The 16,013-nt window shown below is 44.1% G+C and overlaps 1 protein-coding gene across 1 annotated transcript in view; it reads left to right on the forward strand.

Annotated features, from left to right (window-relative positions):
* The first annotated feature begins 285 nt into the window (after window positions 1–285).
* Window positions 286–16,013, forward strand: part of LRIG1 (leucine rich repeats and immunoglobulin like domains 1) — a 158,435-nt gene continuing 142,707 nt past the window's right edge. Inside the window, exon 1 of the mRNA XM_029958315.1 lies at window positions 286–299. Within this exon, the coding sequence (XP_029814175.1) occupies window positions 286–299 (14 nt within the window). The remainder of the gene's footprint in view (window positions 300–16,013) is intronic.

Below are 16,013 nucleotides of genomic sequence, written 5' to 3' on the forward strand. Positions count from 1 at the left end.
GCTGCTGAAGGAAGACACATGGTTTCAATGATGTCTTTGTTATCTGATCAAGCATTCAGTCCAATTTGCAATTTTAATGAAAATCAGACACCTGCACTGCAACTGATCTCCACTCCCAGGATTAACAACAACGAGGACAAGAAGCATTCCCCCTTATCTGAAGAACTGAAGCCACCAGTATCCTGTTACCAAAGCCCAGGCTGTGATTTCAGATGTTACCCAGAAGAAAGGAACCCTTTATCCTTCTTTGGACAGTAATCTCCTCAGATGGAGAACCAAACCGAAATGACCAGCTACGGGTAACATTATCCTGAAGGCAGAAGCACAAGCTGGGGAGCTCTGGCCACACCAAACCTCTGCAAGCTGCAGAGACCGGCCACGTTGGCTGGCTCAGAGGCAGCATGAGTATTGCACTGACCTCAGAGACAGCTCTCTTATAAACATCACTCTCCAAAAATTATTACCAGGACATGCATCTTCTGGTGTTGATTCAACTTTTTTTCCTCTTTTTAAATCTGTACGGTCTCATTTTTAATCTGGCCTGTCTTGCTTGTGAAGATATCAAACCCTGTAGCACTGAGCAAACCCCCAAAATGAAATTGGAAAGAGATTTGGAAATGGGAGAGGTGGCCTGGCTGTAGTGTCACCTAGAAAAGGTCCCTCAGCACATCCCTGTGTCACAGCTGAGGCTGAGTGATGCCCAGGAGGGAGCGTGGCCCCATGGGGCATTCAAACATCAGGTGCATGCCTGGTACCTGTTTGCAAATCCATAGCTCCAGTGGAAATGGGAGAAAGAAATGTGTGCAAGAAATGGGGAATCATGTAATAGACTGTGTCAGTGTATCCTCCACTGCAAGATGTGAAGAAACCCACTTCCTCAGAGTTTTAGCCAATGTTTACTAAAGTGCTTTCAGTGTTTCCTGATTTCTCCTCTTGCCTGAAGCCCAGTTCTTTCCATCATCTGGGTTGTTTGTGTTTGTTGGTGTTTTTCACGTAGGGGGAGAAGGATAAGAGAAGGAAAGGAGGAAGTAAAAATACTAGTGAGCATCTTCAATGAGTTGATAAGCTTCAAAGACTACCCCAAATCAAGAACTTCTCATACAGCTGGCATTTTTTTACACAGTCTTTTGTGTTAAAAGTGATTTGTTTCAATCGAACACCCCACTCTGCTGCGGAGATGCTCAGATAGCTCTGATGAGACCAGAGAAATTTCACATGCCAGAGCTCTTGGGATCTTCCTTGTCCTGAGAAGAAAGTTTTATCTGCAATAGGACAAGAGGAAATGGCCCCAAGTTGCACCAGGGGAGGTTTAGATGGGACGTTAGGAAAATCTTCACTGAAAGGGTTGTAAGCATTGGCACAGGCTGCCCAAGGCAGTGGTGGAGTCACTATCCTCAGGTGGATTTAAAAGATGTGTAGATGTGGCACTCAGGGACATGGTTTAGTGGGGATTGTGACAGTGCTGGGTTAACAATTGGACTCGATAAACTCAGAGGTCTTTTCCAACCTGAACGATTCTGTGATTCTGTGATCTGTTGCACAGTTCGTCGTCTTCTTTAGCGTGAGCTCCCTCTTTTGCCCTTTGGAAGGTAAGTCAGGCAGTTCCAAAGAAAGGGCTTGTCAAATTGTTTCAAGCCATGACTCTCTTCCTGTCCTACAGCAAGGCAAACAATTTGGAGACCCCAGGTCAGCGAACCCTTGCATGTATTGCTGAATTGAGCCCTTTATGTTCCTGGGCTTATGTTTCAGAGAGGCAATGATGCTTTTTATAGCTAGACTATTTTCTATTCAACTCTGAGTTGGGCTCTGCTTTCCTAATAAGGATTCTTCACCCCATTTTGCAAAGGAAATTGCATTATTTTGAAACTACATTTAGCCACCCCAGCCTCACAAAATGTTCTTGAAAACACTGTGCGCTTGAACCTACCACCCATGAAATAACAGAGGGAGCTTTCTCCCCAGGCTGTTTCTCTTTCTCTGTGGTTTAGGGACAGCCTCTTCACCATACAGTGGATCATGTCATGTGGTAACACACCCAAGCCCAGCTGGCTGGTGCTGCTGCTGAGGACATGCACACTCATTTCTAACAGGGCTCATGAAAGTGGATGGAAAAATTCTCTTGTTGATTCCAGGAGAGCTGGACACCCCTATAACATCCCTGCACAGCATTTGGACATACCTGTGCAAGTGCTGCAGCAGTTGTAGTGTAAAGCAGCTCCTTAAGGACCTGTTTGATGTCCTCCTGTTCATCCAAATTACACCCACAGCACTCATCTCTCCTATCAGTTATCTTCCAGCCTCCTGTAAACACCAAGTCTGAAAAACTTGTTAAACAACGACAAGAAATATTTAAACACTGCGTTCAGGTCCATTTTGAGTCTTAGATCTCTTTTCCAAGTCCCACTGTCCCTGTGAGTGTTGGTTAAGGAGCATTTGGGGAAGGAATGTCAGGAATATGGACATTACCAGGCAACTAAGAGATGGTGTTTGCAAACACTGTCCACAGGTGGGGTAGGTGACTTAGTGCTGAAAACTGGATGATTGAGCTGTGTCCTAAAGCTCAAGGCTGTGATTACCCCATGGGCTTGTCTGCACTGCACAACAGTCCTAAGAAGGGTCCTGGAAGTGGTGCAGCTGTGTTGGCTATTTATCCAGTGAGGAGCTGTTCTGGTAGAGTTACACTTCCTAACCCTGAAGCCTGATTTATGAGAGCTTTCAGGAGGATTTGCGCCTGGCATGTGGTGCAGAAGTTCCTATTTCAGTTGCCTGTGCCTAACTGATTTCAATGCCCAAAGTTCACCCAGGAACAAGGGAGTTTTAGGAAAACTATATGCAAAAAAATCTATGAAATAGCGTGGCAGGGATGTTGCAGGGCTGAACACAGCTCCTGGGAATTTTCCTCCAGGACGTGCCAAAGCCCAGGGCAGCCTCTCTAAGAGCTGTTCACAAGTCCTGGGCACCCTCCCTGCCCACTTGTCACTGGACATGCTCAGCATGTCCCTGCAGGCACAGCAGGACCATCCGGCCATTCTCTCCACCAGAGCCTCTTGGGACAATCACAGTCCAAAACCAAATCAGCAACTACAGCTCTGCCTCCATCCAAGCTTTTCAGCGTTTTGGTGTGACAGTTGGGAGGGAAAATTTAAAACTTTGTTTTTATCATCCTCTCTCTGTGCTTCTTTTTTTTTTTCTTTCCTTTTGTTTTTTAAGCAGGCAAACATCTGCAGAGCACTTTGAGATAACCATAGCAATGACATGAGGACAATTGGCAGGCACTCTCTGTGCTCCTCAGCTGTGTGCTGTGATTCACCGGCCCAAGCAGGAGGGACCTCTCTGCACTGAGACCTTGCCCCGGGGTCAGAGATAGAACTTTTACTGGAGCAGAACAGGGGGAATGCAGATATCAGGGGATTTTCAATGGAAATCACAGGTGTTTCTTCCCTGCCTCCTCCCTGTGAGAGGCCCCTCTATGTTCTGTTACGATTTGTTTTTCTGGCAGCCAGCGTGCTCTATTTTTCTTGCCTGTGTTTTTATGACTTATGTTTGGTTTCTGCTAAAACAACAGAAAACAGCACAGGGCTGGGTTGATTTTTTTTTTTTTTTTGAGTGGGTTGTTGGTTTTTTTTTTTCCTTTTCCTTTTAGGAACTATGCAAAGGGTCATTTGGAAGCCCTGATTCCAGTAAAACTTTGCAGAAGGATTGATGGAGGTTTCGGATCAGCTGAAGGTCACAGGTCAAATGGTTTACCCCCCAGGCGGGCGAGAAGATGAGATTAGCAGCCACAGAGCCACGGCTGAGCCGTGAAAGAGGACACAGGGCTCCACAGGACACACTCAGCAGCAGGAGGAACACGAGCCTTTAGCAGTGGGCTTGCAAGCAACTGTTTAAAAATGCCTCACTGAAGAGCCTCTCTTCCACTCCATCTCAGCAGAGAAAGTGAACTGCAGCTGGCCAGAAGGGAGGACTTGGAATGAAGCAGACGCGTATTCACACAAGAGCAGGAGAATAAATACCTCGTTTTTTAAAAGGAAGAGATTTTTTCATTTTGGTGGAGGATTAGGGGTTTTTTTTAAATATTTGATACTGTGTTTAAAAGCAGAATCAATTGCTAGTCAGTGCAGGCCTGAGCCAAAAATCAAGCAGGGAGTAAGAGTAAGTTACAATAAATCTTCAGAGGAGCTGCTTTCAAAGGTATCTGTGCTTTGCTCTAGACGTGAAGCATTGGTTTTGGTAAAATGCATTATCCACACACTTCCATCTAACTAGTGAAGGATTTTGGCTGTTTCAGAGAAAAAAAATTGGTGGCATATGGTCTGCATAAAGCATAAACATGTCTTGTCCTTTTGGCTGATTTTGGCACAGGGAAGGTCACGAAATCATCTTTCAGAAACCCCAGCTGGACCCAGACAGAGCCTTCTTCCCTTTTCCTGTGTCTCCCTACCAAGAACCTCATTCAGAACCACTACTATCATCATGCCACGCATCCTCCCAGGACCAAAAATCTGCTGTTCTGAATACAGAAGCCTCTTGCTTTATGCCATTGAAGACAGGGATAGAGACTAAAACAAATCAGCCCAACAGGTATTATTCCCTGAGAAATGCCTGTAATTCTTCTTCATCTTTCATTATCATCATCAGTAAGGTTGGAGAAGACTCTTAGGATCATGGAGTCAGACTGTTACCCCAGCACTGCCAAGCCCATGGCTGAACTGTGTCCCCAAGCAGCACATCTACATGTCTTTTAAATACCTCCAGGGACTTTCTGGTGTGTCAGACTGTTCCCCCCACCTACTGCTGTCAGAAGGAGAGGACTCCAGGCTCTCCAGCAGGGCTCAGGACCTGGCTCATGTTGCACATTCAATATTCACAGGAGCAGTTGCTGCCAGCCGTGTGTCACCAGTGTCACCAGCCCGTGAGCCCCGCGAGGACGGGCAGTAACGAGCACCCCTCACTTTCCTGAGTAACCCTACCTGTGAGGCAGCTTTCAGGGGGAGGAGGACAGTGGAAAGTCTGGAAACAGAATATGGAAAGGAAAAATTCAAGGCCTCCATGTTACATGAGCTCACAAAGGCGAGCTGCGAACCTCTGCAAGCAAACCCGGCAGTGCTTGTCTGCACAAACAAGCATCCTCACCCTGCCTTTACAGGGATTTTGCAAAGGATTAATAGTTTGGCTACTTGAAATCATGTAGAATGAACAAACCCTATTCCTGCAGTCCCTGAGACAGAAGAAAACACATTAGCCACCTGCCCAGCTGAGCAATGATGGCCACAGCATTTACGTAGCTGGGAGGTATTGCAGAAGGTTGGTTCCTCAAAGATGAAAAAGACTCTAGGCTGCCTTTTTTCTATGCACAAAAAGTGATTTATGTGAAGCCAAAAAGTGTGAAGGATTATCTTTTGAACCTGCCAAACTGGCTGCAAACGTCCTGAAGAGCAGATTTTATTGTTATTATTTTGCATTATTCTATTTTTAAAAGAACGAAAGAAGCATTAGAAGCAGAAAGATGAAAACTGGCTCTCCCTTGACATATTTACCCCCCAGATTAAGTGTGTGTAACTGTATGCTATATACACAACCCTGCAGATAACAGAGGTGTTGGCTGTAGGACATTGCAACATCCGGGATGTAATTTATCTCTCTCTCCACGTCTCCACTCTCAAACACATGTGGTTCATCCTGTTGTTTGCCACTGCTGGACCTTGGCAGGCCCCAGCATTTCAGTGGTCACTGGGTTGTTGAGGGGCTGCTTTGTCAATAGACACTTTTGCTGTGTTTACCCAGGTATTGTTCAGCTTTGTACCACTGAGACAAGCTGGTTCACACCGGTTCTGTTCCACCTATTATTTATTCTCTGGTGTTTTGACCTTAGAGTTACAGAAGCTGCTGTAAGAGGCTCTAGAGATGAGAACAGGGACAGGATAGGATAGGATAGGATAGGGTAGGATAGGATAGGATAGGTTAAGAGCTGGTGTTGGAGGACACTGGTTAGACCAAGCTGAATTTGACATTTCTATTTAAACTTGATGTTTGCAAATATAATCCACAGCAGAGGCATCACTCCTCTGTCTCTAAACCTCATAGCATGCAGACCACAAATCACAGCTTTGGCATACCTGTTGCCAATCCACTGAATATGAGGCTGAGATACCGCAGGAAAGTACTTCTTTTTTCCCTTGTTTTACATTTAACAATCACAAATATTATCCCAAGGGGAAAGTCTTCCTCTTTCTCATGCCAGCCAAGTACAAGTCCAAGGAAAACTAACAGCTGGGAGTCCAACCCCTCTGCTTTCATGTAGCATGACTTAGGAAGAGAGTCTTAGGATGCCAGTGGTGCTTCACCAAACCCAACCTGAAGCTGTGAGAACGTCTCCTCCACAAAGACCTCCAAAGACTGAGTCCAGTCACTTGCCAACAGACATTTTACAAGCCCAATTTCAGAGGACAGATATTCAAAGCTTTCTGAAAACCAAGACCTTTAGAAGTTTCTTTAGCTGGACACTCAATAGCTAAGGCATCCCAAATGCCTGGCTATTTCTGAACATCTTGGCACACAGTGCTGAGCATAGGAAATGTGTGAGATTAATGACTTCTGCTCACACATCAAGCAGGATATGAAGTGCTACATGTGCTATGTGCATAATATGTCCCTTTTGCCAGTGTCAATCAAATTTTAAAGCACAAAAAAGACATTGTACCCATTTGGAGACCAAACGTTTCACTACCCTGGGTCAAAACTTAAGGGAAATATCTTCTTTCTTCCTGTCCTCCTGCCACTGTGTGAGCTGGAGAATACCACCATCTAACATTAAAAATAAAATTAAGTAGACCAAGAGAGTTTACAAGCTAAAAATCCAGAGGGAATTTCTCCCTCTCCATGAACTTCTCACATTTTTGTTGCTTGAGAGAAGCCTGAGGTTTTCCAAAGGTGTATTCAAGGATCTCGCACAAACACGCTCTGCTGCACTAGACATTTCTTATCAGCCCTGGACTGCGAAAGCTGTGATAGGAAATGTGCCATTCATTCACAGGGCTGCTGGTGGGGATCTGAGGCATATCTTGAGCGTGTTATCACATGCTTTGTATTGTCTACTCCATCCTGAGAAAGAAACACTCTAATCAGCCCAGCATTTTCTCCTTCTGGAAACCACCAGCTCACTTCTGTGCCTTTTGCCTTGCGTTGATTAAACACCTTCCTGTTGAAACAGTAACTAGACAACCACAACAGCAGCAAAAAAAGACTTTGAAAGTCGGTATCAGCTTCCCTGATTCCTGTTCTCTTTCACATGAGAACAGAGTTATTTTGACTGCACAGGCAGGGAATATGTGGGGGAAGAACTGGAAGAAGTTTTGCCACTTGGTTTAATAACGTTCACCCCCTAGTGCTATCCTGGACCTGTGTACAAGTGGATTTGATTCCTCTGGGTTTGGATACTGCTCCCATGTATGATTCCCAGGAAAGGATCCCCTCTGCAGGAGATCTGCTGCTGCTGCACTCAGGAAGGTTTCTTCTCTGAGCAAAGTCATACATACTTGAAATATTGAGGCCAAAAACCTGAAATCTGATACAACCCAGAAATTCTGGGAAGTTTACAGATGGACACGTGTCTGAATTTTCTTCCAGCAGAACCTTTTTCCATTTTTCTATGGAAAAGGGTTTCCCCTTGCACTAGCCACACAGTCCATTTAGATCTGCTTATTCTGATCAATTCCAACTTTCTGAATACTTTTAACTGTATTTCCCAGCACAGGATACTTTGTCTGTGTCCTTTTACATTGGCTAAAGTGTAAAAGGATATTTTCTAGTAGGAAGGAGAACTCAGTCATTAAAAATGTACACACACAACCCACTGAGGCGGTCTACATGTAAGAGTAACATTTATCTAATCACACCCATATCAGCTCAGTGTGACATTGCCTCCCAGAAAGGGAAAAAATTACACTAATGTTAACATTGCAGTAAGATAAAGGGGGTTTTAAATGTAATTGTGCCTGTTCAATTAGCTTCTAGCACTTATTAGCTTCTAGGCTGCCATCTTCTATAATTGTTCTTTCCTTAAAGGCAGTTTTTAACTTTTCACCTCACTACAATTTAGTGGAAGAAAACCAAAACTGCTCTTCTTTTCGTCTAAACAAGTAAGCATCTAAGATCTCAGGCTGCTTCTGGGAATATCCAAGAAAAATGCTGTTCTTAACATCCTGTCTGTATGGAAAATTAAACATTCTGCGGATAACAAAATATTCCCTGTATTTCAGTTCTTATTAGCAGAAAGAAAAGAAATAATACATTCCAGAAGTTATTTAAATTTCAGAAAACCCATAGAAAAATTCTAACTGCTTGGGGAGAATCCTTAAACCTCTCTTGCATATGTCAGCATTAATAACCCAGTTGAGCACTTCCTCTCCTTCCCAGGCAAATATGCCCAGGATACTGCACTAGTTTTCTGTCAGCTGCAGCTCCCTGACAAGGGACCCTTAGTTTAGTGGGGTGCAGGGACCTTGTGAGCTTGCAAGGCAGTGATATGCAGAGAACAGGCAGAGTACAGAAATCATCCCATGAAAATGAAAAGGCAGTCCCATCTTCCCCAGACATTGTACAACTCCATGAGGACATTCAATTGTCCTGGTAAGGAGAGATCCCAAAATCACATCATCCCAGACTTCACCTCAGGTGTGGTTTGGATCTCTTCTTTGTTCAGCACTCATGTTTCTTAAGCCCTTATTCTTGACAGTTGAAAGTTTTTACCATGGCTACAACAGCACTCACCCTGGTGTTCCTTAAATTCTAAAATTCAGGATGACTATTGCCATATATTAAATACATTCAAAGGAAAAGTCAAAATGGCCCATTGCTCCACTCAGTGTTTCCCCCACTGTTGAAAAATACCAAGTAACAAACCACTTATGGATTAAAAACTTTAAATCCTTACAAAATTTACCTTATACCAGACCTCAGCTGAAACTACTCATCAAATCGCACTCAAATTTGAGGAAGATAGTTCCCTAAGCTTTGCCTAGAAGAACACCCACTGGATGCTGAGCAGCAGGATGGAGCTGACTGCTACACACACACACGTATGTGCAGACATCCAGGGAAGATTTAAGAGCCACCTTCTGCTGCAGCTGTTTTCATAACTTAGACCCAACGTTCTCACTCACTGCACGTAGTCATATCAGTCAGACTTACAGACTTGAGGAGGAGCTAAAGATGAGTTCAAACCTAAGCCCTCCTCATCCATCTTAGTCATTTTACAGGATTACAGCAGGAGTTTGTCCTTAGAAGTGCACAAACAAGCCTTTCCTCAGTCAAACCAGAGCTTTAATTTGTTGTAATTCAGCCACTTTGGACAAGATGACAGTGTGATGACAGCAAGCCTGTACCATCAGTCTTTCTGGAAGCACCATGACCATAACTTCTTTGATGTCTCATTAGATTCAAAGATTCTAAAGAGCCCATTGGAGCAGCATTTAAAAAGGGGATGAAAGTTTAGTCCAGTAAGAATGATCCAAGCCCCCTGAATTCATGGAACCTTGTTATCTGCATAATTCCTACTGTAATTTGCCTGTTCTGTGACCATTCCTAAGCAGATTTTGCATCAGTTCTTGCATCCTTAACCAAAATAGACACCCATTTTTTTAGTGAACACTTACCAAATTATCTAGTGTTTCTGAATTTTTACCCTCCATGGGTGGTGAATTCCTTCTCAGAGCAGAGGCTGTAGGTGGGGGGTAACTGCTGTGCAGAAGTCTAAGCTCACTAACAAGAAATCTCAGAGTAAAATGATCCCTTTGATCCAATGCTTAAGATCAGTCTCTAATATTACTGATAAGCTTAGATATCATTTTGAGAGAGACATAATAAATAATACCACAAGAAGAGATGAAGAATCACATAGAAGAAGAGAGCCTTAGGCATAAGACTGCAGCCATGATCTTTGGTCTGATCCATTTCCATTTAAAATTGCTGGGTTTTTCTGGGAAATCCTGACCCTTGAGACGTCAGTGTAAGAATGAATTCCTTATTTCATTTCTATACACTGCTCTCTCCTCTTGATCTTTTTTCATAAACCATGACGTCTTATTCTTTTACAATAACTTCCAAATGCAATCTTTAGTGGTTTGGGGTTTTTTTGTGTTTGGGTTTCTTTCTATTTGTCTACGTTAGAGACAGTTTTAATATGTCCACAGACCTTTGCAAATATATTGAATATAATTCAGGTTTAATCACCAGTGATTAGGGATGAGTCATTGCTAGAGAGTTTGCTTTGGTGCAGCTTCCCAATTTTCTGTCAAAGAATATACGAGGTGGCTGTAGCTGAGCACATGGACTGTAAGTCTTGCCCTGGATCAGGCAGGAGAAGCTGATGTATGAGCCTGGGTCCCATTTCTTATTTAGATCACATATAACAAGGTTGCATTATTGCTGCATATCCAAATGACTTCTGCAGTTGTCCCAGGTACTCTTGGCCATAACTCAGTATGGTGGAGATACGCACAGGATGTATCGATTCCCTGCAGCATCTCCTCTTCCTCCTGTAAAAGGAGCCATTGTTCTAATGCCAAAGTTATGTGGCTGGATTTCCAAAGGCACTTTTTCAATAACTTTGTCTTACTGATAGCCCAAGGAACTGTTGAAACACCAACCTCCAGGTTCAGCAAACTGAATGGGAGCTGATTTCTCAGGAAAGATCTTTCTTTTAATGTGGGAAAATTCACAGGTCCTGTGAAATGCAGGAGAGGTCCAATGGTTGGAGTCTGAAGGCAGCTCCTTTATCCCCATCTGAGACCCAGCTCTGCTCCCTTTTTCAGTGCAGAGGGAGTGGAGAGGACTCAATCCCTAATTTAACACACCAGCATTAGCTGACCGTGTCTTCAGAGGGAATGGGGCATGTCATGGTCTTGTAAGATGTGTGTGCCATGCTGCCAAGAAAAATCCTCATCAAGGACAGTATCACATCCTGCTGTTTTCACAGCTGTCAATTTTTTTCTTCCTAAAATGGAAGCAAACCTTTGCAGACAAACTCATCCCTGGTGTAAGTACACTGAAGACAAGTCCAGTATCAATAAATCAGTGCCCTCATCAGGAAAGCAAAAGCATGGTTGTTTTTATCTGCTATTATCTGTAAGTTTAATTGGAGTATGAAAAGTAAGTAAATTTTTAATGACAGCTGCATTCCCCATCCCAGCCTGTTGTATGACCTTCAGATATTGAAAACAAATGAATAATTGAAAACAAAGCTTCGATCATGCAACTTTTAGGTGTTTTTGAAGCTTGCCTAAGAAACCTCAAAAGACTCCTTGCTCCTACCAGAAAGCAAATACTTCAATCAATTCTGATCTTCTGCATTTCTCTTTAAAAATAATTAAAATCTATTTCTGTGTTCTCTAATATGGAAAGAAAACTATAAAGAAGCTAAATTCTGCTGTTTTTCCTGTGGCTTAAGTCAAAGAACTTGCTGCAGTTTTACACCAAGAATTCATGTCTTTATGCTGGGGGATTTCAGCTTTGGCACTCATAAAATCCATCCACATTTCATACAGAAAAGCTGAATTTTCTTGCAGAAAGAGGATAAATTTATTTTTCCAGAAATAATTCAGACAGGTCAGAGGTTCTAAACCATCCCTGGACTGTTTCAGCTAATACTCTCTGTGTCTCTCCCAGGGTGGCTCAGGCTGCCCCAGGAATGAAGCCACAGCAGGAGCGTCGGGGCCACCCAGGGAGAAACCCAGGGATGTGGTGACAGTCAGGAGACACCACACACACCCAGTCCTGAGCACTGTACGTGGAAATCAAACTAACACCCAGCTCAGAGCAGTGTGTCAGTGGAAAAGGCAGGCAAAAAATACCAGGCTTGTCTCCAGTGACCACAGGGATGGGGCAGAGCATCAGCCCAGCAGCCTCTGCCAAAACCTTCCTCTGCCCCATTCCAAGCCATCACACCTGGCAAAGTGATGCCTTGTCTCATTGCAACACCAGCTATGTGGCCACATTTCTGCCCAAACCCTTTTTGTTCAGGGACACAGGGTGTAGAAGCAACAACTCTGCCCATGAGATCCTTGCAGGAAAAGAGACAAGCAGGAAGTTTACCATCTATATGCATTAAAAAAAAAAAAATAAAATACACCTCTGTAGAAACCCTCCTTTGGTTTCTCCTCTAGCTCTGAGTCTCACCCAACGTGGAGGGGATCCAGTGCTGGCCCATCCCAGCCCCCAGCTGCTCCCCAGCTGTTGCCCGAGGCTGGGGCACATTTTCCAGTGACAGGGCTGAGCTGATGCAAAATGCTGCACATTGCAGCCAGGCCCAGGCACTCACCAGTGTTTTAGAAGAAGCCCCTGAGATTTCCTTAGTTGGAAGAAAAAACATTCTCTGAATTCCCTGCTTGGGCTTTTGCTTTGTCTTAAAGGAAAATAGCAGGGGGCAGGGAGGGAGAGTCTCCTGTCCAAGATGCTGTGAGGGAGGGAAGTCACTCCTGGCACTGCAAATAATTACCTGTGCATGAAGCACAGAGTGACAGGGAAATGCTGCCTTCAGCAAAACCTGGACCTGGTGACAGACAACCAGCCAGGAGAAGGGCTGCTGACAGGAGCACATACACGTGCTTTAATACAAGTGCAGTGGCTTGCTGCAGATAAACCCTCGTTAGCTGACACCCATACGCTCGATTCAGCGCTCACAGGTGTCATCGCCCTGGCTGGGCATCCTGCTCATTCCACTCAGAAGGCCTTGCTCTTTCTGGAGTTTTCCTGATTTTAAAAGCCTCTTAGAAAGTCTATAAGTGATTGCTCCTGCAGGTCAAACCTTCCCCAGTGCCGCACAGCTGGAAGTTGCCCTGGGCAAAGGGCAACTGCAAAGGCTTTTCTGGACAACCTGGCGTTTTGTTTTCACATTCTGTCTGTTAACTCTGAGGCTTTACAGGGAAACAGTGCACACAATAACATGAAATATTTAATTCATATATATGCCATTTTATGTTTGCTACTGGGTAGAAATTCAGTGTCATTGAGAAAATCATTCCTCAGGCCAAAACAGTTTTTAACTATTAATTCCCCGGTGTGGCAGGAGACACTTCTAATGTTTGTAGCAGACTGGAGCCCTTTTACTAGTGACAGTCTCACGTAATTTTTTGCTCCCACTTTATGCCAGCAAGTGACAATTCACTATTGAATTAATCATTACCCTTGGCAAGAAGGTATGGGGTTTCACTGGGAAAAGTATTAAACTGATGATGGGTTCCTTTAAAGTTCAGGAGATTTTAAACTGAATATTCAATGAAGTAAACAACTTGTGCTTCGGTTATTAGAATGAAATATATTCTCCTTTTTACCTACCTGGAGCTCTTTCTGAAAGAAAATTATCTTTGTTTAATTATCTAAATCAAGCAGTATTTCTTAAAAAAGGAAAATGCCACATGCAGGATGTGAGTGATCAACAGCTTTTGAAATAAACAGGAACTGAGCACTATATCCCTAAAATATCTTCGCAAACCTCAGACTGAAACCATATTCATATGCCTTGACCCCAGTCTGAGTGAGGCATCCAGCCCAGATTTCTCTCCTTATCCTGATTTTCATTTTGAATGTGCATTTTACCTTCAAGAAATTAATCTTTTAAATATGAATTGCTTTTCCAAGATGCCTGGCTATGATAAAAGGCTCCAGACACTGCCAAGAATGAGATTATAATGAATATTGGTATTTGTCATTATTTGTTGCCTCTTTGGCATTTTATTTTGTGTTTTGAACAGGAATGATCTGGGCCATGTATATTAAACACTTGTGGCTTCTGCCACAGAGGGGGAAAAGGACAAGCTTTATTTCAGAGGTGCCAGGTTACACCCCCAGCCCATAGCTATGGGAATAGCCATTTCCATCTGTTCAGCAGGAGATGACTCCCTGCTTTGTCAGATTTTGAGGAAACTTGAATTCCTGATTTTGAGCGTAGTTGGCCAAAACGCATCCTCCCCGTGTCAAGATTTCAGCCTGCTTTGGATAAAGCATTGCAAAGCCAGGCATTGCAATTCCATCTGAGGTGATGGGTAGCTGGCAGCACTGCTCTGCTCCGAGCAGGAATTGCAGCTCCCAGGGTACCTCTGCACCTGGGGGGTGTTACACACCCCCCTGCTCACACACCCCAGAGCCCAAGCGGCACCTGGCACCTCTGTCTGACACAATGCCACAGCCTCTGGGTCAGGAAGGCTCTGAGCTTCAGCTGGCTGAAGGCTGGTGAGGCAGAAATTGGGTATTTCTCCTCACCTACCCCATCCCCACACTCCTCCTGCAACCCCAAGGTGGACCCCAGGCCACAGGGCACCAACCCGCCCAACCCATCGCTCTCACCAGCTGCTCCCACGACTTTCAGAATAACCCTGGGAAGGGCAAGCCAAAGCAAACTGTCTTTTGCCTTCAGTAAGAGTTTCTCAGGCCTTGTTGACAAAGATAACATTTATTTTTTTGGAAAGTAGACATGTAAAGCCCGACCAAGCGCCCCTCCTCCCTGCCTGCCTGCTGGCCCTCACGTGAGTTTGGGCAGTTGTGTTTGTACACATTTGGTCTGCTACGCATTCGCTGTGATTTCTCTTGATTGAATAAAGCATTAATAAGATAATCAAAACAAATGCCACTCTTTGTCCCTTAAGCGTGTCTGGAGCTACATAAATCATTTGACATGACTGCTGGAAAATGGGAATGGTGTAAAACTGTGCACATGGTGCCATATGGCTTACACGCAGCTTCACGATCAATCAGCATCAAATTAAAAGCAGGAATTATTATTGAAGTTGAAATGAAGTACAGATAGCAAATGCAAGTACTTACAACTTCTGGGTCACGCTTGAGAAAGGAAACGATGCTAAGAGCTATAACTGGTTCTTTTTCAAAGGAGCATTTAATAAGGGCTCAAAACACTTTTAGGAGGGAAAGAGTCCTATGGCTGATCCCCGAAGAGCAGCAGAAGGCAGAGAGCTGTGGGGGTGCAAGCTGGGGGCTGGCTTTCCCCTCCTCAGCCATTTTTTTATGATGCTGCCTCAGTTTCTTAAATCTGTAAAATGAGCTGATATTCCCAAGAGCTTTGAGGCTGGATCAAAGCAAGGCACTGGAAGGCACAGGCAGACCCTGCACACCACTGCAGAGAGTAAAGCATGATCTGCCTTTGAGGACTGAGGGGAGCCTGTAGCACGTTGAACCTGAAGGCCACGTACCCTCTCCTCAGCAGACACTCCGTGCTGTGCCGGGGTGAGGCTGAAGGGAGAGGACACAGCAGTGCTACATTGCATTTCTCCTCCTGACCATTCCAGGGAAGGGTGTTGTTCCCATTCCAGTCCCTGCCTTGCATTGTATTGGTCCTTGATTGCATTAGAGATTTTCCAGGAAATCTCCTTTCCAGCAGATTAGCAGGTCCCTCTCCCCGCCCCTGTGGTGCAAGATTCTTTATGTCCCACAAGTCCTAGTGCAGTCAGGAGTTTTTGGGGTGGGAGGGTTTCACGGTTAAGTCTGATGCTGTTGCTAATTTAGTCCTCTTTTCCCATTGCACCAGAGCCCATCATACACCAAGGATTGCAGCATCCCCAGGTGTTCACTGTCACTTACTTCGTTAAAATTAGAGGAAATTTTCCTATCAAATCAAAATATCTACCAGTGTCTTTGGGCAGTATCTTAGAAAAACAGATCTCCTTTGAAAAGCAAGAGAAGCAGACAAAGCCAACAGCTAGAGATGTGGGGCTTAGTGGGTGTGGGGATGTTCTGCAAGTTTTGAGGGTTTGGGATTTCTTCAAGTACTTCAGATTGAACTAAATTAATCAGGACAAAATGAGGATCAAAATTTTGTCAAGAAAATTACCTTTTCATGCAACTCTTTTAAAGGGATGGTTCTGCTCACGGGCTCTTGTCTTAGACCTCATCTGTGCAAAGATAGGGAGAAATACATATTGACATTTTGAGATAATATGGAATTTTTAATTATATCCTCTCACATTTAAAAATGGTAGCTTTGAGGTGGCTTGGTTGGCTTTGCT

Source organism: Manacus vitellinus, unplaced genomic scaffold (assembly GCF_001715985.3).
Source record: "Manacus vitellinus isolate BGI_N305 unplaced genomic scaffold, ASM171598v3 scaffold_14_pilon, whole genome shotgun sequence".
Lineage (NCBI taxonomy): Eukaryota > Metazoa > Chordata > Aves > Passeriformes > Pipridae > Manacus > Manacus vitellinus.